The sequence below is a fragment of the Manis javanica genome, chromosome 8, assembly GCF_040802235.1.
Source record: "Manis javanica isolate MJ-LG chromosome 8, MJ_LKY, whole genome shotgun sequence".
Classification (NCBI taxonomy): domain Eukaryota; kingdom Metazoa; phylum Chordata; class Mammalia; order Pholidota; family Manidae; genus Manis; species Manis javanica.
The window spans coordinates 24,567,266-24,589,612 of NC_133163.1; the positions used below are offsets into that span (position 1 = coordinate 24,567,266).

Sequence of the window (22,347 nt, forward strand, 5' to 3'; positions counted from 1 at the left end):
TTGGGGCAGCAATTTCATTCACCCACCAGGTGTGAAAGCATGTCCACACAAGGACGTAACACTGCAATACTCACAGCTGCTTCCTTCATAATAGCTCAAACTGGAAACAATCCAATGTCATCATAGTGAATGAACAAACTAGTATTGATGGAATACCAGTCAGCAATGAAAAGGAACCAATTACTGATACCTACAACTAGACGGATGAATTTTAACATGCTTAAAGAAAGAAGCCAAACGAAAAAATACATAAATACAATTCCACTCACATGAAATTCTAGAAAGGCAGAATCTATAGTGACAGAGTGGATCAGTGGTTGCCAGGAGCCAAGGGTAGGGAAGAAGAGATTAACTGTATAACAGGACTGTTAAAAGATAATTTCCAAAAAAAGAAAATCATGACTCTCTTGGAGATACAAAAGCTAACAGTTAAAGATTTTATTTAACTCGTTAGGATATTGGTAAGGGCATTACAATCAGTTCAAAGGAGACGCTGGAAAACAAACATTTACAGATGAGTATTGACATGAATGTACAAATGAAGGCAAAACTGATCTCTTCCATGCTAGCGGATGGAGAGCAATTGAGCCTCTACAGGACAGGACAGAATTTGCATTTCTATTGACAAGAACTATTTTGCTTTGCTATTAGTTACCTACAACTTACAGTCATATTATAACTCAGAGACAATGAAGAACTAGAATCAGGAAACTCGGAAGGCTATACTGTATGTAGATAATATGTTGTTTTCCACTGAAGCATAAATTTTCCTACAGTGCCCAGAGGGTAATTAGATCAGAAAGTTCTGTATCATCATGGTGGTGGTGACTTGGATGTGTACATTTGTTAAAACTCACTGAACTCTTAATAGGTTGAACCATATGAAATTGCCAATATTTTGACCCTTTTAATTTAAAAAATGGAAACTTCATATAATTCACTCTAATATAAATCTTTTACATTACTACTTCTCACACCTGTGAGGTAGGTACCACCACCACCACCACCACACACACACACACACTTTCACAGACACTTTTACAGACTGGGACTTTATCCTCACTTGAGTTCCAAGTCTCTCCTGGTTTTCTTAGTGCTCCTGGAACCCCCTGCGGAAACTGGGTGCAGAGTGGCAGGTGTTTCTCCGGCAGGAAAGCCGGAGGAGCCTCGCGGGGAGTTACTTCCAGGCCCTCCTCCCCGCGCAAACCTACCTCTAGGCATAAACAAGCATGTGCCCGAGAGCTGAAGGCTCTGATGGTTCTTGTGACCCGGCAACGCCGTCGGAGGGCCGGCGGAGAGGGCGACCCCGCAGCAGTCGCAGGGCAGGGCTGGAGGGCGCGGACCCGTAGGGCAACTGCCCGCGAACAGGAATTCGCTTGGGGGCCTGCAGGCGGGAGGCGGCCAGACAAAGGCAGCCGCCCGCTGGGTCGAGACTGGTCAGGGCTCGCGGAGGAGCCCCCTCTCCCGGGAGCGGACCCCGGCAGCAGCACGCGCGCCCCCGCGCTGCCCGGTCGCCCCGCGCGAGCCCCGCGCGCTCACGCGGCCCCACCCGCGCCGCGCTCCCTGCGGGGCCGCCGGGAGGAGGCAGGCCGGGCGCTGCAGGCTCGCGGGAGCGGGTCAGGAGGCGCGGAGGCGCGGGGCGGAGCAGCCTCGGGGGGGCCATGCCTCGGGTCCTGGGCCGAGCGGGGCTGCTCGGAGTCGTGCTGCTGACGGCGCTGCTGGCCGCGGGGCGAGGGCTGCCCCTGAGGAAGCCGCGGGGCCCCGGGCCCCCGCCCCCGAGCCGCGCGAGGCTGGCGGAGGTGAGCTCCGGGGCGCGGGGCAGCGGCGTGCTCGGTCCCTCCTCCCGGGCGCGCGCTCCGCGGGAACCGGGACGCGAGCCGCGACCACCGAGGGCGAGGGCCGGGAGGGCACGCGGGACCCCAGCGGCCAGCCCGGGGAGAAAGCGCGAGTCTGTGCTGAGTTAAGGGCCAGACACCCTGTCCTCGCGTCCGCCCTCCGCGTCCCGGCATCGGCCGCGCCCTGAGCGAACCTGTCCTGCAGCCGTCGGTCCTGGCGCGCACTCCGAGAGGAGTCGGGAGGGCGCAGAGCAGTCGGCGCTTTGCGGGGTGGCAGGCCGGACTGAGGTTCGGCCGGTCGAGTGACCCTCTAGCGCGCCTCATAAATCAGATCTGCCGTGGATTTGAGTCCCTTCAGGTGTGACTTGAGACAAGGTAAGGTGGTAAGCGGCGTCCTTCAACTTGCAGGGTGGGAGTAGTCAGCTAGGGACCTTTATGCTATCCTGTACTTGGAAAAGAAGAAGAGGTCGCTAAGAACGCAGGGGAGCACTTTCTGAGCCGCTTGTGAGTGGGCTTGGAGGATGGACTGAAGACCTGGGAGTGAGTCGGAAAGACTGGTTGAGACATGGAGAGGATCCACGGTCTGTCAGAGCCTGTGTCTCCTGCCACCAGCGGGCAGCCTTTCCACCCCAGGCTGCGGGTGGGCATTCATCCCCATGGAGACAAAACCTGCCAGACTTGTTCCGGGGTAGGCAGGAGCAGGCCTGTGTGGTAGGGTGTCCTGGCTTCTCCCCTGCACTGAGCTGTTCTAGGAGGAGGCCGGGGTAGAAAATGTCGTTTTCCAGCGGAGGACACAGAGGGGCCCAGCCAGGGGCAGGGGAGTGGTGAGAGAGGGAGCGCCCAGGCTGCTGAGGCCTCCACAGGGCTGCACTGCAGGGGCTGGTCTCTGGACAAGTGTCCGCCTGCCTTTTCTTCATTCGTTGCGGCCCTCCTAAGGGGCCTTTTAGATATTTTTTTCTAAGTGCCTTTCTCCCATGAAATTTTAATGCCACAGATACACTGTTGTATTAAATTTAATACCACAGATGGCCCTTTGGAGAGTTAGCAAAGCATTGTAGTATCTAATATGTTTTGCATGCGTGCACACACACACACGCACACGCACACCGCCCCCATCCATTTTTTGACCCTGTTGAAAGTACATCTATAGACCAGGGTTTCTCAGCCTCCACACTACTGTCATTTTGGGTTGTACTAGAATTGCACTCTCACAGTTTTTTGTTGTGTGTTGTGGGATGTATACCAGCATCCTTGACCCACTAGGTGTCCGTGGCGCCCCTCCCTGACAAGAGCCAGACACCACCTGATGTTCCCTAGGGGATGCCTTCCCTGCCCTGCCTGTCATTGGCACTTTAGGTGTGCAGTGTACATATCAGAGCAGCCCTAGTGCCAGTGAAGGCCCTCAGGCAAGTGGACACAGGCAACTGTAAGTAAGGCGTGCAGTTATGGGCAGAGCCCCAGAGCCCTAAGTTCTAAGTACTGTCCCAGCACTTCTGTACCAGACCTGGGAGAGGCCCTTTACATGCCTTCTGTCACTTCCTCTGGCTACAGTGTAAGCTCTGGCAGGCAGGAATTTCTGTTTGCTTTCTTCATGCTGTATCCTGTGCCTAGCACAGAGCCTAGTACGCTGTAGAAGCTCAATAAACCATTGCTGAGCCACTGAATGAACGCCAGCAACCCTGGAGGGACAAGTCTATGTTAATGAGGAGGCTGTGGAGGTTCAGAGAGGATAAGAGCTTACAGAAGGTCTCAGAGGTCACCACAGCAGAACCCGGGTCCAAACTCAGTTCTGCCCCCTCTCAATGGCCATGCCTCAGCGCACGCATGCACACGTGGGCACACACTCATGAAGACATCCGCTCATGTGCGACCCCCTCTGTGTTCTCCCACCCTCTCCGTCTCCTCTCTGTTCAGGAGTCAGGAACTTGCTCTGGATAATGAAATCCAGTTGCCAGGTACAGCCCAGCACCTCCACTCCCCGCAGCCCCAGCTGCTGAGGCCTAGACCTATCCACTCAAAGCCAGGCCACACGCAGTCACCTTAGCCTCCCAGGAGACCCAGCACTCAACAGCAACTGCCTCTTCTGCCAGGCCAGAGGACCGTGGGCAGAGGGATGGGGCTGGCACACACTATTCTAACCCAGCCCGCCATGGCACCCAGTGAAGCCCCCCCTCTAAGCTCCTCACTGTAATGAGAGTACTGTTGACAGAACAAACCCTGCAAGCACCAGAGCTGGCCTCATGCCGCGTGACCTATGAACCTGCACAGCGCCCTGTGCCGAGTTTAAGGCTGTGCTGTTGCAATCTTGAAATGTCTAGAGGCCCCACACTCTCATTCTGCACTGGGCCCCACAAACTCCTTAGCCAGGGCACCAAGCACTCTATCTGTTTAGACTCAAATCCTCACAAAAGTCCTTTGGGCAGGAACTAGCATCATCCTCACTTCATAAGTGAGGCAGCCAAGGATCAGAGAGGTGAAGTAACTTTCCTGGGGGCACACAGGGGGCTGGCAGAGGATTTGAGACAGATGGTCTGGCTGGAGAGTCTGTGCTCCTTAATCCCTGTGCTTTGCCACCTCTAGGCAGGACTGCACCTCTGCTTCGCTGGGGTGCTGAATGTGTTGAATGAGCAAAACACGAGAACAGAAGGTTCTGCTTTTCATATCCCTCTTTCCCGTTGATCCTCGTAACAACTCAGGGCGGTGCGGAAAGAGGAGGTTGAAATGAGTGATTAAGTGGTTAGAATAATGCCTGACATTATTAGTAGATGCTGTGGAAGTGTTTGATAAGTAAAATTTTGACAGTCTTTCCAAGTTGGAATTGTTATTGTCATTTTGCAGATGAGAAAATTATCAAGTTGAATGAGCAAGTAAGAGGCAGAATTGGCATTTGAACCCAAGCCGCTCTGACTCTCCAGACCTGTGTCTTTTCAGGCATTCCACGCTGCCCCATGTGTGAGGCAGAAGGTGGGGTGGAAGGTGGGTGGGGCAGGGTGGACAGACTCCCAGTCCTGTGCTCAAAGGGCAACTCTGGACAGAGCTTTCTCTGTCTGGTCATAGAGACCTGGGCAATGACTGCAGCCTGCGAGCAGGTGGGCAGCCACTGAGCCCCCAGTGCCCACTGTCTGAGCAGATGAAGGCTGGACCAGGAGTCAGAGACAGCCAGGATCTGCCTTTCACTTATTATTTGTGTTAAAGCAAGGACAGTCTTGGTGTGAACCCCATGGGTACTGGCTGGTGGAGGGAATTAACTGACAGATGGTTGTACATGCAGCCTGGGATAGGAAAAGTGGCTGGGCCCCAGGTGGGCCGGCAGAGAAAGATAGCTCTGGGCAAAGATGCCAAGGAATATAGCCCCACAGGGATGGCTTGGGAGCCCAGGTGGCAGGGGAGCAAGGCCCAGGCCTGCCGCTCACTCCCCTCTAGGTGTTCCTGCACTGACTAGTGAGGGCCTAGGTGTCTGCTCTCTGACAGGGGTGCTGGGGGGTTCTGACACAGGTGGTCTGCAAACTGCACTGTGAAACCACTACCTTAAACAACTCATTCTCTCCCTGAGCATCAGTTTCTTCATCTGTAAAATGGGAAGTTGGATTGTCTCTTCATGTGTAGAAACCTGATTTCAGCCCTCCTCTCATGCCTCACACTGGCACTATTTCCAAGCACTTTGTGGATACAGCCTCACTTACCATCAGAGGTGCTAAAGCGGGCGTGTTTGGATACAGGGCCACAGGGGACTGTGACTTGGTCTGACCCCAAGACTTCTGAATCTGCCACCACCAGCCTTGCGAGGGCCCACATGGAGAGAGCCCTGACTTCACCCACCCCTCTCTCCCCCACTCTCTCCCTCAGGTTTTGGCCTCCCTAGATCCCAGCTCTCCTGGGGAAGAGGAAGGGAAACCACTGCTCCCCAGGACCCGCCTCCAGGCAGGACCACGCCAGCACAGACACCGGGCTCTCCCTGAGCCAGCAGCCTGGACCCTGGACGAGGCCTCGGCTGCCAGGACTCTGGAGAACATTCCCTTGCTGCTGGAGCTACAGAAGCTGCCAGGGCTGGCCAGCACAGACCTGAGTGCCCTGAACCCCAATATCCAGGCGAGAACTATGGAAGGCCATGGGCCCAGTGGACACTTGGCAAGTTGCTGGGCCGAACAGCTGAGCTCTGTAATCAGGTGTCCTCAGACTGTGTTCCTTGGAGGGTGGGGGTCCTGTGGGTGGTCAGAGAAAGTGACTCTCTGTACCCTCCTTACAGAGCAGAGGGAATATCTGTTCCTCCACCTTCTAGCTGCAGACCCTGAGCAAGTCACAGGGCTCCCTGAGCCTCTATTTCCTAGTCCATTGCAGGAGACAGACAGCACCAACCTGGCAGAGCCACATGCTTTGTGAACTGCAGGATTCCAGGAATTCCTGTGGAAAGCCTGACCCTTACTGTGGGCCCCACGAACAGAAGAGGTGGTCGAGTGCAGAATGAGGTGGGCTGGTGTAGGGGGCCTGCCCACCAAGGGACTTGATGGGAGAGGAAGCTAGAGAGGCCACTGGAATTCCAACTGGCACACTTGGCTGCTAGTCCTGAATCCCTAATGATAACAATTCCTCATTTTTGTGTAGCATCTACAGTTTACAGAATACTTTCACCAAAAGAGAAAAGGCCACAGAAGTATAGAATGTAACATTCTAATTGTTAAAATGTGTGTGTGTGTGTGTGTAACCTGGAAGATTAATCATCAAAATGTTATGTCTGTGATGGAATACAGGTGATTTTCATTTTCTTCTTTATATTTAACTGTTTTTTCACTCAGATGTTTTTCAGTGACCTCATATTACTTTATAATAACCCCATATGATGTTTTTAAAGTTGACTTTCACATAAAGATTTCTTGTTATTCATTTCCTGTCCACAATGTGGTGAGAGCGTGCCTCCCCCCAGCCAGAAGGTTGAAGGTTGTGGTGGGGAGTTGCTCCCATTTTCTGGCCCTACAGGGAGGAAATGGAAGCTCAGGGCTGTTAGTGCCCCCTGAGGCTGGGCAGCCTGAGGGCTGGTGGAGCCAGCATTTAAAGCCAGTGTCCCCTAAACTAGTGTGTCTCTATCCTGGCACGTATTAGAGCTACCATGCCTGGCCCAGCCCAGCCCAGTTAAATCCATGTTTGGAATGGGGTCGGGGAGTCAGAAATCTCCAGGAGATTCTGATGCACAGCCAGTTCTTCAGCTGTGACCCTACAGTCATGGAGGGCCGTCTTGCCAATGGGGTTTCAGACCACGGCAAGTTCCCTATGGATTCAATGTGACCAAAGAAATGACAGCAAAACATTCTTTGGGGTGCAAGTGTTTATTACCTGGCTTGTTCTCTCGGCAGTAGGTCAAGCACTAGCACCGTGGCCCAGAGCACTGGGCCGAGCCCTCAATAAGCACAATAATAGCTTATTGCCTAAAGGTGTGGAAGCGGTAGCCTAGCAACGGGCCAGTTACACCATCAGGTGGTGTAAGTTCAGTGAGGATCCTGGCCATAGGAACCCCAACTTCCCCCTAAGGGCCAAGATGGTTGGACAAGAGAATGAGCTGGTTTGGAGGAAAGATTGTGCCTTTTCCCCTGCCCCTGTCCCCCATTCGCCATCTCCCCTCTCCTGGATTCCAGCTCTGAGCCCTCCTTAACTGGCTGGCCTGTGTCTGTCGTCCTGCAGGTGACTCTCGAGGTGGCAGAGGACCCCCAGACTGAGGTGGAGATGGACCTGCTGGCCAAGCCCAGCAATCACTGGTCCCAGGGCACCCCCAGCTGGCTGCCCACCAGGGAGCTTTTCTGGCCCCTATTCTGGGGCTACTTGGAGGGCCAAGAGGGAAGAACAGGTGTCAAGGGCAGAGCCCCTGGGGAGGAAGAGGAGGAGGAAGAGGAGGAGGACTACCCTGCAGAGCACAGTGAAAACGAGGACCAGGAGGGCCGTGATGAGGACGAGGATGACGAGGAGGAGCCTGGGTTCAGTGGGGCTACAGGCGGCTGGGAGCAGGGCTGGTTGGCCCCTGGGGCCTGGGCCTTCAAGGAGCTGGACAGCTATGGTAAGCACCCCCATCTGGGCATCCCTGGCTGCTGCCCCTGGAGGTCCAGAGTGGAAAGGGGGGTGGGAAAGAGCTTCCCAGGCAGGGCCTGCTGGGGACCCAGGAGCTTAGGCCTGTACAAACACCATCATCTGATAAATAGTAACATTACCCATAGCTTGCAAAGTTTTTTTCCCCCAAACATTTGACCTTCACAACAGCCCTGGGACCCCTCCCCCCCACTAAGCAAAACAGACATTTGTTAATATATGTATTCATATCAGTTTCCAACAGATTGGGAAATATAAATCCCACCACTCACAATGGACCTCATTTTCAGACTGTGTGGGTTTGAAGCCGGGCTCTGCTGCTTACCAGCTGAGTGAGTGACCTTGGGCAGGTTACTCAACCTCGCTGTGTCTCAGTTCCTTCCTTTATAAAATGGAGAATGGTACAATTCTTACTATGTAGGATTGGGTGTATATTGAGTTAATACATCTTAAGTGCCAGTGCACAGTAAACAAAGTATTGGCTATTTTTGTTATTTTTATTAGAAAACGATGTAAGAGTACAGATTGTTTAGGAAATATCACCTAAAGCCTGCCAGCCCCCCATGACAGCCATTGTTATTCTTGTATATTGCAGTTCAGGTTTTCCCTGGGTGCAGACACATTTCAGGCAAAGTTGTAGCCACTTCTGTGGGAGCCTTGATGTCCCGTCATTGGGGCGACATGCCTGTGGAGACTAAGTCATCGCAGGCTTTGTAGTGTAGGCTAACAGGAAGAATTTTCATGACTTTCAGCTTTCCCCCCATCAATTTTCCTTAACTCTTGGTGCCAGCAGGCTCAGACCTGCATGGGAAGTGAGCACAGAGCTGGCTGCGTCAGTATTTGGGTTTCCACAGAGAGCCCTGGGTCTCTGGCCTGTGCAGTCAGGGTGTATCCCAGGTTCCTAACCACCACCAGGTCTCTCACGTGGGCAGCAGGAACATCCTTTAATACTGCCAGTGCCAGGGAAGTACTGTCACCTTGGTTTTGGTTGACATAAAACTGTAGCTCTGAGATGCGGGAGGACTTGCCCGAGGTCACACTGACAGTGGTCAGGTGGCCTCCAGCACCCCCACCCCCACCAGATACCTTTCCATCTCCACTGCTGTGTGGGCACACAGTGGGTGGCTGGGGTTTGTGCTGTCTCTGTAGGGCCATCTCCTGCATTTGCATGGTGTTCACCGCCCGAGGGTACCCCGTTGAGGAGATGGGGCTGAAATCCAGCCCTTGCCCTGTCTGCTAGGCTGGGAAGCTCCAGCACTGGCTGTATCCTCCTAAGGAAGGGGTGCCTTTTGCTAATTTGCACCAGTAAACCCTGTGGGCTGTGCTGTCTCACCCTGGCTCCCTGCCTTGACCCAGACAATGAGCTTCAAGAGTGGAGCCCCTGGTCTCCTTGTAGTGGGACCTGTGGCAGCGGCAGCCAGCAGAAGACTTGGCCCTGCAGCTCCGCCTGCACTGCCTCCAAGTCCCATGCCTGCGACCTGCCCCCATCCTGGTGAAAGAGCCCCTGCTTCTGCAGAGGGAGTGGCTTCACTCTGAGCTTGGTCCCCTGGGAATGTGGCACATAAGCCTTGTACCTAGGGTAGGCCTGGGAGAGGGATGCAGGAAGCTCACGAATATGGCAGTCCCGCCTGGTTCCAGTCTCGTCCCAGATGCTATGGGCACTGAACCTGGTGAGGGCTGGGCTTCCCCAGCAGGAGCACGGAGGTACCCTGGGGCACCACCAGCCTAGCCTCTCTTCCTGAAGGCACTGAGGACAAGGACCTCTTGGGCTTCCCCAGTGAGGGGTGGCAGCCCGCAGCCCAGAGTGCTCCAGATGTGCTGGGAGGTCAGCCCTGCCCCTGGGGCCTGGGAAGAACCCCTCTCAGGAGGGTGGAGCACCACTGCACAGACAGGAATCCTCTCTCCATCCAGTGAGGCAGAGTACATCTCCCAGTGGAAGGGGAGCCCAGTACTTCTGAGCCTCCTGGTCAGGCCCATTGGCTTTTCTGGCCTGATGTCCCTGCTGGGGAGAAGGTCTTAATGGGAGACAGAGCGTGGAGATCTTCCACTGGGGCAGCTGCCCCAGCAGCAGGATGGGCTGGGGATGGTCCAGCTTCCACACCCAGGTGGCTCTTGGAGGCTCCTGGCCAGGCTCTGTCTGGGGAGGCGGAGCTGTCAGGAGCAGGCCAGCATCCAGAACTCCAGGGCTGCCCCTTCTGGCAGCTGGGAGCGGCCATGCTTTCACCGCCCCCCGCCAGCATGCTCTGCGTCTGGACTCTGGGTCTCACCTGCATCCTCAGGGGGTGCAGACTGACAGCCCCCCACTTGCAGATAGGGCCTATGTGCAACACTACACAGCTTCCTGAGCTGGTAGGGTACACCTGACACTGTGCAGGGTGGGGATTGCCAAAAGATTAGGCCTGGGACCTGCCCTCAAGGAGCTCAGGTTTTGGCTGGAGAGAGACACATGCCCAACTTGAGCCCTGCCCTGCCAGGTGTGCCCCAAGTCTGGTGCAAGAGTAAGAGGCCACATTTCTCAAGGTAGGGACAGGGAAGGAGGGCAGCACAGACAGAGGGGGGCCACAAGGGACCTGGAGAGACAGAGTGAGCCCAAGAAGGCAGAGTTCAGAGCAAGAACGGGCTGGTGGTTACAATAGTGAAATACTGTCTTACCAGTTGGTTTACACCACTGTCCCTGCCTCCAACCCCTCTAGCTCCTCCCGCAACTCCTGGTACTTTGCCATCCTCCAGCTTCCAAGGGGACAATACCTGGCACAGGAGAGGGCATTCAGGCTACCTGGGTGGTGTGTGGTAGCCCTTATGTGTCAATGGTGGAGGCCAGGTGGACTGCCCTCGTGTGGGTCCTTCCACTCCTGCCCCTAAGCCCTGCTAAGCCACACCTTTGTGCCAGCCGGGGCCTGGGCCTTCTATCTCCATGTACTGGCCCTTGATCAGCTCCCAGCCCTCCAAGGGGATGACCAGCCTCCCTCCCACACTTCCCCGTCTTCTGCAGATGTGGACAGCTGTGAGAAGTGGCTGAACTGCAAGAGTGACTTCTTGGCCAAGTACCTGAGCCAGATGCTCCGGGACCTGCCCAGCTGCCCATGTGCATACCCACTGGAGGCCATGTACAGTGCCGTGAGCCTGCAGGACGAGCACCAGGGCCGCAGCTTCCAGTGGAGAGATGCCAGTGGCCCGCGAGAGCACCTAGACGTATACCAGCCCACAGCACGCTTCTGCCTGCGCTCTCTGCTATCCATGGAGAGCAGCACGCCGGCTGCCCAGCACTGCTGCTACGACACAGGCAGCCGGCTGCTGACCCGAGGCAAGGGTGCTGGCGCACCTGACCTTGTCAGCACCGACTTCTCGCCAGAGCTGCACTTCAAGGTGGACACACTGCCCTGGATCCTGTGTAAAGGGGACTGGAGCCGCTACCATGCTGTGCGCCCCCCCAACAATGGCCAGGCGTGTGCTGACAACCCTCCCGAGGAGGAGTACCTGGCCCAGTTGGAAGAGGCCAAGGAGTACTAGTGAGGGGGCCACTGTGCTGAATTGCCTCGCAGGCCTCATACCCCTCCTCTGTCCAGACCTCATGAGGCCGGTCTGGGTGGACCCAGGCAGGCCAGCACCCTGGAGTCAGTGTAGGGTTGGGACAGGTTGAAGGGTTTCGGGCCCAGGGTGAGGGAGGGAGCTCAGTTCCTGCGGCCTCTGGGGATGCCTGGGAATGTGCATCTGTGAAGCTCTCCCTCTCCTGCCTGCTGGAGGCGCTGCCCCACCCTGGCCACTCATTTTCCTTCTTTCCCTCAGAGCTGGGATCTTCCGCCCGGCTCTGTGCACAGGTGTGAGCTGGGCTCTCCAGACACACCCTGCTTCCAGGACCTGCAGTGAATCACTCAGACCCAGCCCGGAGGGCCAGTCCCTTCAGCCTGCCCACAACTTCCTCTTGCCAGGCTGCCAGCCAGCCCCAGGTGAGCAGCACGCCTCTCCCAGTGGCTGCACATGGCCTCCTTGCCCCATGCGCTGCTGGGAGCCACCAGGAGCTGGTTAGCCTCAGCTCCGGGCTGCCTTTCTGTGGACACTACCGTAGGGCTGAAGAACCCTCAGCGAACAGACAGGCTGAGGTAGCCGAGACACGGCTGGCTCCAGGTGGGGAATGGATCAACCAATCCCGGTCCCCTTCTTTGTTCTAAGTGGTAGGATTGTGCTGGGGGAGGTGGCACTGCCCTGAGTGGGTGGGCTCAGAACTGGCTGGGGAGGATGTCATGTGGCCATGGTGAGCTGGTAAACCTCTTCTCTGTTGGTGTGGGGGGATGCTTTGATTTGTAGCTTTTGGGCAATTTCTGGGGTGTAAGTACTCCCACCGTGGCTGACTTCAGGCTCCCCAGGTGATGTCACTGAATGCACTGAGCTCAGAATTAGGCAGAGATGCACATAACTGCCCCCACCCCCAGCACACCTCATGCCTCTTCCCTGCCTCCCTGTGCCCCCTATGTCACACTTCCTTGCCTTCTATGGGATTGAAATGCTGAGGTCCCACTTTTCCTGTTCACAAAAGCCTCCAAAGTTAAGGGACTTCAGTCCTAGCCCCTAGACAGCTGCCCTGAAGCTCTGTGGGATCCTTAGCAATAAAGCACTTTATTTGCAAATTCTGTCTGATGAAGAATTTGGGGTCCCAGCAGAGCAGAAGGGTGTAGGGGGCCCTTGCTTACAGTCCAAGCCCAGCTCCCATGTGTTTTGTTTATGACTACCCAACCCAGCTGGGCAGGCAAAGCTCCTGGGGCACAGAGGTTAAACCGTAAACATGAGTTATCTCTGTCATCTCACTGGTGAGGGCCTGGGAGGCAGAGGGAAGCTGGCTGGACCTCAGAGCACATGTACTCTGTTCTTTGGTCAGAGATGTAAACTGCATGTACTCTGAGTAAGTGGCTCCACTGCCCCAAGTAACTTGCTACAAAGGGTCCAGTTTAGTTGCCCGCAGGACTATATAGGATAACAAAGATGGACACGTACCTGGCTTAGTTGGTATCCTTATGAGACACTCCACTGTCACTCCTGGCATTTGGGAAAGGACAGAGACATATCAAAGTAGGATGAGACAAGGTTGAGAGCCACCACCTGGAGAGAGCCAGATTTTTCCAATTACCGTCACTCCTCGAGGTCGGTTTAACGGTCTGGATTTGGACCACAGTCTAAAATTATTCTGGTGCAACTAGAATATTACAGGGTCAGAAAGACAGAATCTCAGGTCACCTGATGGGGTCCAAGTTCACGCCTTTCCTATTGTTTGGGAAATTCAATACAACTAGCACAGGCATGCTTTAAGTATTTTTTAGCAGAATTTTTTTTTTTTAATGAGACATCCGAGTCTGTTTTCACAGGTAACTGCTAAATTCTTTCTGATTATCTTACCATAAACACACTGTCTAAATTTAATCTATGCCTAATGCTTGTCTATTACCCAAACAAACAGGCGGGGCCGGTAGGTTTGATTTAAGCTGTAGTCCAGGTTCTTCATCAAAAGCTTTCTTTTGGATCGTCAGAAGGCAGAATGCTGAGCTGAATGTGAATTAGTTCAGCCTAGCACTCTTTTGAGTAATTGAACCCAAATGTGGCTTTGGGGAGGTCTAAAATTTCCAGATTAGTACTGAGTTTCTACTTTACTTCAACTAAAACATTCTAGCCAAGTCATGTTGGTAGGATTAGCCTGCAGGCCCTGCTGCCACCTAATAAAACAGACAAAAATAGATGGAAGGAAACAGCTGTAGCTGCAGGAGGTAGTGTCTGGATTAGAGGGCGCTGACTCACACTGGGGTGCAGGACGCTGGGGCAGGACCTGCCTAGGAAAGTGCCCCTGCCTGTTCAGGTCGTCACCTCCTGTAACATGGCAGTCTGAACCCACTAGATCATATCCCCAGCACATGGTCAGTGCTCAGTACTTGTTTATGGAACCAGGTATTTAAACACTCATTTCTTCCTCTTTCTGGGAATACTAAGAGGTTTGGAATTTTCTACTCCAGGAGGGATGCCTGACATAACTAGAAATGCAGGAGCTTTCCTTTGGGAATAAACCCAACAAGGTGGTAGATGTAGTGGTTTAGACTTGAGCCTGGCTCAGCAGGTCCAATCCTTGTCCCAAACCCCACCCTGCTAATCATTAGCTGTAGGGTCTGGAATATGTTACTTAAGAAATCCAACGCTTAGTTTCTTGTAACAGAAATGATGGTATTATCTATTTCATAGGGTTATTATGGGGGTTCAATAAGCTCATGTGAGGAAACCGCTTAGTCTGGTGCTGGATCGTGCTAACTTCATTAAACAGGCTGTTAACCCAATGCCCACAGTTCCCCTGGTCACAGAGTGGGGAATCTCATCTCAAACCAGCACCTGGTCATCCCTCTTCTTGCAGTAGGGGAAGAGACCACAGCAAGTGGAAGTCCAGGATGCCACCTCTGCCTGCAGTAGTGTTTGTTGGCACTGTTTACACCAGAGCACCAACCCTCAGTGAGGGAGAGGAAACTTTCTGCCAGTCTGCAGAAAGGATGCTAGCTTAGAAATGCTTGGTGGTAACAAGCAGGCTCCTTTGTGTCTCTTACCTACACTTAACCAGAATGGAGACAAATGCCCTCCATTGTTTTTTTTTTAATTAAAAATCTTCAAGGGAACTCTTAATACCTACAATCTACCCTATCAACACAGGTTCCTGATATGCATGTTTTTTAAATTACGTTTATTTAGCGTATATACACATAAAAGAAACTGCCTTCTCATCCCACCCAGCAGAAAACATGCACAAACCCAAGGTATATGCGGAGGATGGGGCCCCAGCCCCAAGTTAGTGGTTGGGACAGTGCAATCCTGTGAGTCACGAGCCCCAGTCAAGAGAGGGCTGGACTGAAGGGTTGGGCAGGCTGCAGCCCCACTGCTGGCCTTAAAACAAGCGTGCACCATATCCAAAGGTCTGTTTGATGCCCTCAAAGTAGTATCGCTGCCAACCCTGCCGTGTCCTCTCTTCCTCAGGGGCAGGGATGCCTCGGCCTTCCATGCACAGCTCAGTTTCTCCATTCTTGTCGATGAAGGCCAAGGTGATGGTAGCAAAGTGCCCTGGGGGAAGGCAGAGGAGTGGGAGGTTTCAGATCTAGGGTTTCCAACTGGGTTTGAGACTAAGAATGAAAGACAAAGTCCTGGGAGTAATGGCAATAAACGAATATGCTTACTTACCTTCTGGCCAAGATTTAAACCTCCACTTCATCACAATATGTTTTTCAGGGACCTAAAATAATCAGAAAGGTCAGTCTAGATTACAGTGGACTAGCCAGGGTTAGCCATCTGCCTTCAGTATGGTGTCTGTCGTATGTGCAATTACACTACTTAGGAGGACACAGTGGGCCACAGAGCTGGCAGCAGCTGCCCTGATACTCGTTGCGGCTTCTCCTCTTGCTCCTAAGTCAGGTCTGGTCAACTGCCCAGGTAAAATTTCAGTGCTACAAGTGGACAGCTACAAGCTGCCAATACATATAACCTCTCTTCCATGTCTGATTTCTCTAGGAAGAAACTGATTTCACCCTGCTATGTACAACAATTCTAGGAAAGCAAGAGAATTCAACTGATGAAAAACAAAAAATGAGGTTTTATTAACAAAGAGATTCAAGCCTTAGAATTTCACCTACAGAGCTGAAAGAAAGCAGATGTTACTTTTCTAACCAGACAGAGGCTACATCCTGGGTCTGGGGCTAGCAGGTACTCACCAGATCAGTGAATTCCCCAGATACGTTGCCATCTACCAGGTGAAATTTCCCACCTTTGTCTGCTTCTAACACTGCAGGAGCATGGGTAAAGGCCTGAACCAGCTGTAGAGAAAGAGAAGGCAGGGAGAAGATGCACGGCTCTCAGTGAGACCCAGGGACAAACGCTAGCTGACACCATGCCTACAGACCCGGCTTCAGCTTCAGTAATACTTCCTTAACCCATGACGCCACTACTTTTGATCCACTCACTTTTCTAACAAGAATGATTCCAGTGGTTCCCACCTAAGAGGACCCAAAGCTACTAGTATATAGAGAAAAAACAGCAAATTCACTTTCATGAGTAAGCTGAACAAATGTGTTTTTCCTTTGCTTGTATGAGGAAAGCCTCACGGTTCCACTCATCAGACTGCCTCTGCACGCTGACAGGTGTGCCCACCACTCAAGTCACCTGGAAGAGCAGGTGCCGTCAGGCCTGAAGGGCAAGGTCATACTTACCTCTTGGGTGGTAAGAACTCTATAGAGCTCCTCTGGTGATGTCAGGAAGGTTTCTCTAAGGGTGATCTTACAAGTGGGGATTTTGACACCAACAGGTCTGGCCTGGGTGTTTGGAGGAGCAGACTTAGTCTGTGGAAGAGGCAGTGAAAATCGTCAGTTAAGAATAATGGTGAAACCTCGATTGACATGGCTTCCAGGGGCAGAACTGCCATTCATTTTCACAAACTTTTTTCACCCCCAAGGCTACTTATTCCAGAGGGTTGGAGAGAATGTGTGTGTATGGATGTTTCTGGAAGCAGCACTCTCACATCTACTCAGAGTATCCTTCACTGTACTGACAAAAGGGCAACAGGGCTGAAAACCAAGTGCTAAGCCTGAACCACCTAAGTTCCATCTCCAGGAAAAATACTTGTTCAACCACAAATGGGGCAAATTGATGAATTTCTTGATAGGTGAAGTCAGTGATCTAACCTGACACCCTGATGAGATCTCTAGTATCAAAGTATGAAATATCAACACCCAACTTAGAAGAAATACTGAAGACATATACAGATGAAGATCACTCTGTGTTCAAAACCTCCTAATTGGTGTAAAATGCAATCAAGAGTCAGGCTCTGAAGTCCCTGATAGCTTCCATTTGGTATAGGCTCTGTTATCAATGAATAAAAACCACGTAAAGACAGGCAGACAGACAATCACATATTGCAGATTCTCTAAAAGGTACCACAAGCAGATGAGAGGCTGCTCTGGCTTAGAGGCTAGGATTGGAGAGAAAGAGCCGAAATGTGGAATTGAGGGGCAGTGGCTTGATTCCCCTTCCAGAGAGCCAACTACCCCACCGGGTGGGAAAACCATTCACCTTGCGTGCCTCAGTTTTCAGTGCTGGCTGCCCAGGTGGCTCCACTGACTCTCCATTCACTGTAGGCAAGATCATGCCCTGCGTGAACCCTGCAAAGATAAAATCCCACCTACTGGACACTTTTTCTTAGTAGCTGAGCCTTGGGGCTTCATTACAGTTTGACAAACATGGCCATCTTAACCCAGAATGAGGTAATGACAAGGCAAGGAAGAGCCTATCCACTTGCACCTTCACCTTTGGTCTATGCCAGACAGGTATCTGAGTGTACACTACAGAGCGTAGTACATTCTGGGGATTATTTTAAGCTCTGACTCAATTAGAAGCATTACAGCTTGTTAAATGTATGTGGTATGGATGATAGCCAATGAACGTACTGGCACTTCCAATTACTAAGAGTGGGACAAGATACCCATGGAAGCATATTTAGTCCCTTTCTCCCCTCTGCCTCAAACTCTGTAGAATAGCCACAATTAGTTATGGCATCAGAACACTGGTCTCCACCAAAGCTGATTACCTTCTAAGCCAGTTCTCTATGTCCTCTACATCAAGATGAGGACACACTAGCAGAATTGGACTTCCAGGAGAGAGCTGAGTGGACTGCTATTCCAGTAACTCTCTAAATGTCCCTGGAGAATTGTATCAAAGAGAGTCCAGGACCACCCTGAAGTAATGAGTTTGGGAATGTCATCCTCAAAAATTTCTAATAGCTGCATTACAGTTAAAACAGGTGAAATTAATTCTAATACTATATTTAACCCAATACATCCAAAACTATCATTTCAATGTTATCAATATCAAAATATTATTGGTATTTTACATTCTTTTATTTTTGTACCAAGTCTTCGAATCCACTGTGTATTTTACATTCACAACTGGACTAGCCACATTTCAAGTGCTCTATAGCCAACATAGTAGAAAATGCATGCGTCTCAAGATCTTTTCCTCAGTTTACAGACTAACTTTAAGATAAAATAAGTACCCCCCAATCTTTGCTCATTTGCCAAAGAACTGTCAAGACCCTTAATGTGAGTCTGACAGGTGGAAAACTATCTCCTCAAGGCATATGTAGCTACCCAAGGGATACCTGTTTTGAGAGTGCTGATGTAAATTCCCATTGCTTCTCTTAGAAGTTTCACCCCTTCTTCCTTCATTAAGGCCAGGAGATCTGTATGAGGCTCGTCTTTGGCAAGGCTCACACTAATCTGAGTGAAAGATCACAAGCAGGTGGTAAATAACTTGAGGGTCACCCACGTTACGGAATATGGGTGCTGAGCAATCAGGTAACAGCTGACATTTTCAGAGGAAATGCACAAGGGTTGCAGTGTTTGTATAGTCCCCACAAGTGTTCCTTTTTGAGTTCTGCCAAGGCAAAGGCAGCTAACATTGGAACCCACGTTGCTAGCTAAAGCAGAGTAATTATACGAGCTGTCCTGGAAGCTCCCCAAATCATCTGCAGACTGGGCTTTTGAATGCTTGGGCCTAATCTGGGCTTTAATCTTGAATGACAGGTCATTTTTCTCATCTGAGAATAAGAGGATGTGGAAAACTCAGACGAGGAACTGGGAAGCACGAACCTCTATTTCATCCACACTGTTTTCATCAGACAAATTGGGGATCTCCACATGTCCCTTGTACTGTACTCCAGACTTAGAGGTACCTGTCAAAAGCAATGCAGTGTCATTAGCCTCCTCTTCTGCAGCAAGTTGTCTTCTCGGACTCCTAACTGCTACTCTTATACTTCTTTTGGACAACTGAACCGACCTTCTTTATTCTGAGAGAATGCTACATGCACCAACCCGCTCCCTACTCAGAAGTAATGCCTTTCCTCATCAGATTTCTTGAGACCAACTGTGTTATTCCAGTGAGGGACCAAGTGGATTCAGCACTAGCAGGAATTTTGCCAAGGCGGACTTGGGTCAACAGTCGATACAGTTCTGCTAGAATGCTTGTTTAAAATATGTGAATGTGTTCCAATGCAACTGGGGTATTAGGAAAAACTTGGGGTAACATGAATTTATATGTTTGTTTACGTGTGATGTCATCCAGAGAAACATGAGGTGAACACAAAATACCCACACTAGCTCAACAGAGCTGCAGAAGAATATACAAAACACATACACCACAAACATTTACCTGCCAGTGACCTCAGTTCACCATGTGTTATGAGCCACACCACCACAACTGATGTGATGTTCCTTCTGACTTCAGGTGACCTCTCTCCTACCACTTCACAACAGCCCACAAGCCACATCCCCTCTGATGCTCACTTTCATAAGTAAACTTCAGGTGCTTTCAAGGTAAGGCACCGTATTTACTGTATTATTTATATATTTCTTACCATAGAACATGTGTAAAACTTGCTAATTTTTACTTTCCTAATTCAAAAAAAATGTGTTGCTGACGAAGCTTTTGGGTATTGTCATGTCCCTAATCCCATCTTCCCTACAAACCCTGTGGTTTTCATTCAGCAGTTTCGTGCAGCATAGTGCAGAATTAAGAACATCTATGTCATATGCCATAAATATGACACATTGTATGTCATTATGCTAGCACACTGATTATATTTTAAAATCAACCAATAAAACATTTATTTATCTTCACTTCTCTAGGGCTGTTTCTCAATCTATAAAAAGAGGACTGGGCATGATGATACCTAGGGTGCTTTCCAAACTACTATGCTGGAATAGTTAAAAAACAAAACAAAACATAGGTATATCTACTTTTCTCCTCTTCATTACCATTCACTGGAGAAAAATTTACTAAAGCACATACTTATTTTATGCATTTCCCCATACATGTACTCCCTTAGGTTTAGTGCCTTTTAAAATTCAACTTCCCAGTAGTCAGGACTATCCAAGTGGAGCACGTGCATGGCCCCAATTCTTTGCTAATATCCCAGTCACATTAAACTAAAGGGCAAAACTGTCCCAAATCACAGTCACATATAAGCTTCATTAGCACGTTGGTCTAAGCTGTTAGATTCACAGTGGAGAGAGTTAAAAAGAGGTCAAGACCCAAAAGATCCTTCTCCCCACTTTTAAATCACCCATGAGACAGAAGTAGCTAGTCAAGGACATTTTACCTTACGCTTCCCACACAGTATGTGGCCCGAAGAGTCAGTCCAGCTGCTTCACTGGTGGGACTCATGAGATCCAGAGAAAGGAAACCCACAGTGGCAGAGAAATTTCAGCATCAACACTGCTGTCTACACAGCAGCATTGCCTCCCTTGAGAAGTTCATAGTCTCTCAGTGACTGTTCTACCTGGCTCCTACAGGTCAACCAACATGCAGTTAACCTCTGTCCTAACAGCTCAGCACAGACTTACCTGTCCAATTTAGTTTGATGCTCCACTCATAAAAGAAGATAAGTTTGCCTTTGCGATTGTTAATGGATGCCTCTCCATCAAGTTTATTGACTTCTGTCACCTCACACTGGCCTTCCTCATTCTGTACTTGCACTGCAAGGAACAGTGTTTTCAGCTTGTCTGTGGACCAATTTGAAGCATCCCTCTCTGTCCTGCAAAACAGAAACAAAGCTATGAACCAATAGCCAAATGAAGGACATGCTGCTTTTTCCATCCAAGAGAATCCAAGGCTAAAAGATGCCTGACAAATAATTTGAAAAGAACACAAAACTTAGTCCCACTCTAGTATGTCCACAAATGTGTTACCCTCTTTTAGGAAGACAAGGAGTTCCATACTGTCAATAAAGACAACTGGTTACAAATCAAATAGAAAATTATGCTCTCCTTTCTCAGTGTAATAGTGCTAGGTTCACAGTTGAAAGTTTAACATGGCGCCCCCATTTGACCAAGTGGAAAACTGTGCACATCTTGCTGAGATCAGGAGCATACAAAGCAGTGTTTAGGTCAAAGATCCAGTAACGAGTACGCTAATAATCTTGACCTCATTAGCAAAATGTTCTGACCTGTCAAATTTAGGCTGCGCTATAAATGTCCTACACATTGTGTCCTCTAAATGGCCGTGAAAGCAGTGTAAGTCCAGGGCTACAAAACAAACAAAATTGGTTTAAGCACTCTGTTTCGTTGAGAGGAGAGGATCAGGCAAAGGTACAGAGAAGAAAAATCATCTGCCCTCCAACTGATTAACTAGTAGAGAAACAGTAGCAAAAAGAGTTGCAAAAAGTAAAAATACAGTAAGGACAGTATGAACAAAGATCAGTGGAGTTAAAAGATAAGGAAACATTACTTCGGAAAGACTTCATGAAGAGGATAGGCTCTCAGAGTGTTTAAGTTATAAAGCCATGATTGCTGGCAACCTGGCGCGTACCCTGGAGTTACAACCCCACCAAACTAACAGTTCCGGGTGAGAGGCCATGGCGTCTTCAGCATCTCTGAGCTGTGAGCCACCCGCAGAACACGTTCCAAACGTTTGCTCTCTAGATTGAGGTAGTGGTCCCCTATGTGACTTTGAAATTTCACCTGTAAGCCACAAAATAGTAATTCTAGACCCCGGCCCCGAGCTTAACACTGCTATGTCTCAACCCATGTAAGGCCATTTGGATCCCACCGATCCCTCCGGCCACGTGTGGCGAGCATCTTCCTGCTCAGGCTGGAAGCATAGGCTAAGGGTTATTTCCTCGTATCTCTGAAGCCCTCTCTGGGGCGCAGCCCTTCACGTCGCCCCCTTGTTCCCCAAACGCTGAAACAGAAACCGGGGCCGTGGAGAAGCCTGAGACTACAGACCCCTTCCGCAGGAAGGACCCACCCCCATCTCCGGGCAGGGCTGCCAGAGCTCTAGCTCTGCCCCGGCCGAGGTTCCAGTGACCCCCGCAACCCTGGCCTGGACGTAGCGCTCCCGCGGCCCGGCCCGCGGCTCACCAGTGCCAGTTGTTGACGTTGGTAGCGTCCGCCCGCTCCTCCACGATCCAGCGTGGGTCGCCCTCACCCCACTTGGCCATCGGCTCTCCTATCGCACCTCCACCAGCTTCCGAGCAGCCACAGCCACAGTCTCAGGACCGCTCGGTCCCCGCCGCCCGACAGCGCCTGGAAACTACTAGAAGCGGCCGCAGAAGCTGCAGGCTTGCTTTTCCCTCCACCACCCCCCCGCCCCCTTCTCGCCCTAACTTCCGGCGCCCCCTCACCCCTCCCCACTGGGTACTTCCGTTCCGCCGCTCCAGACCTTGACTTCCGCATGCTCTGATGTTCCTTCAAGCTCACTCAGATTTTCCCAAAGAGGCGGGAAACCCAACAGCTCACACGACCATTCCGCCGCCATAGCGACTCAAACACATGTTTCGTTTGTTTCCCTGGGCCCTGACTTAGGCCCTGACGAGCCTCATGGGAGTTGTAGTGTTGTTGAATGACCCTAGGTGACCGCGTGAGGTCGCGCTAATAGTAAA

The 22,347-nt window shown here is 51.1% G+C and overlaps 2 protein-coding genes across 7 annotated transcripts; one reads left to right on the plus strand and one right to left on the minus strand.

Moving 5' to 3' along the window:
- Window positions 1-1,559: 1,559 nt before the first annotated feature.
- ISM2 (isthmin 2) lies at window positions 1,560-18,567 on the plus strand. 4 transcript variants are annotated; one of them, XM_037020041.2, is made up of 6 exons: window positions 1,560-1,799; window positions 5,682-5,924; window positions 7,509-7,878; window positions 9,264-9,399; window positions 9,632-9,732; window positions 10,900-14,451. In XM_037020041.2, exons 1-6 carry the CDS (start codon window positions 1,662-1,664, stop codon window positions 11,415-11,417), a joined length of 1,506 nt encoding a protein of 501 aa, XP_036875936.2. In that variant the 5' UTR covers window positions 1,560-1,661; the 3' UTR covers window positions 11,418-14,451. The 4 variants fall into 4 exon arrangements, 3 of the variants coding, with proteins under 3 accessions (XP_036875936.2, XP_036875800.2, XP_036875894.2); XR_005061756.2 differs by lacking the exons at window positions 9,264-9,399; window positions 9,632-9,732 and adding an exon at window positions 18,494-18,567 and having other exon boundaries at window positions 5,682-5,963; window positions 10,900-11,854; XM_037019905.2 differs by lacking the exons at window positions 9,264-9,399; window positions 9,632-9,732 and having other exon boundaries at window positions 5,682-5,963.
- Window positions 14,613-22,151, minus strand: AHSA1 (activator of HSP90 ATPase activity 1). Of its 3 annotated transcripts, XM_037020185.2 has the most exons (10): window positions 22,128-22,144; window positions 21,827-22,001; window positions 20,312-20,502; window positions 18,560-18,642; window positions 18,070-18,187; window positions 16,986-17,074; window positions 16,127-16,255; window positions 15,632-15,733; window positions 15,105-15,156; window positions 14,613-14,987 (listed from the first exon to the last, which is right to left on the minus strand). In XM_037020185.2, exons 2-10 carry the CDS (start codon window positions 21,904-21,906, stop codon window positions 14,815-14,817), a joined length of 1,017 nt encoding a protein of 338 aa, XP_036876080.1. In that variant the 5' UTR covers window positions 21,907-22,001; window positions 22,128-22,144; the 3' UTR covers window positions 14,613-14,814. The 3 variants fall into 3 exon arrangements, with proteins under 3 accessions (XP_036876080.1, XP_073098180.1, XP_017507024.1); XM_073242079.1 differs by lacking the exon at window positions 21,827-22,001 and having other exon boundaries at window positions 22,128-22,151; XM_017651535.3 differs by lacking the exon at window positions 22,128-22,144 and having other exon boundaries at window positions 21,827-22,065.
- Window positions 22,152-22,347: the final 196 nt, after the last annotated feature.

Coding starts and splice junctions, on each gene's coding strand:
- ISM2 (XM_037020041.2), top strand. CDS start 1,662: ATGCCTCGGGTCCTGGGCCGAGCGGGGCTGCTCGGAGTCGTGCTGCTG. Junction 5,925..7,508: donor CCCTGAACCCCAATATCCAG/GCGAGAACTATG, acceptor GTCGTCCTGCAG/GTGACTCTCGAGGTGGCAGA. Junction 9,733..10,899: donor TGCTCCAGATGTGCTGGGAG/GTCAGCCCTGCC, acceptor CGTCTTCTGCAG/ATGTGGACAGCTGTGAGAAG.
- AHSA1 (XM_037020185.2), bottom strand. CDS start 21,906: ATGGCCAAGTGGGGTGAGGGCGACCCACGCTGGATCGTGGAGGAGCGG. Junction 18,643..20,311: donor CATCAAACTAAATTGGACAG/GTAAGTCTGTGC, acceptor TGCTTTTGACAG/GTACCTCTAAGTCTGGAGTA. Junction 15,157..15,631: donor CTGGGGAATTCACTGATCTG/GTGAGTACCTGC, acceptor TGATTATTTTAG/GTCCCTGAAAAACATATTGT.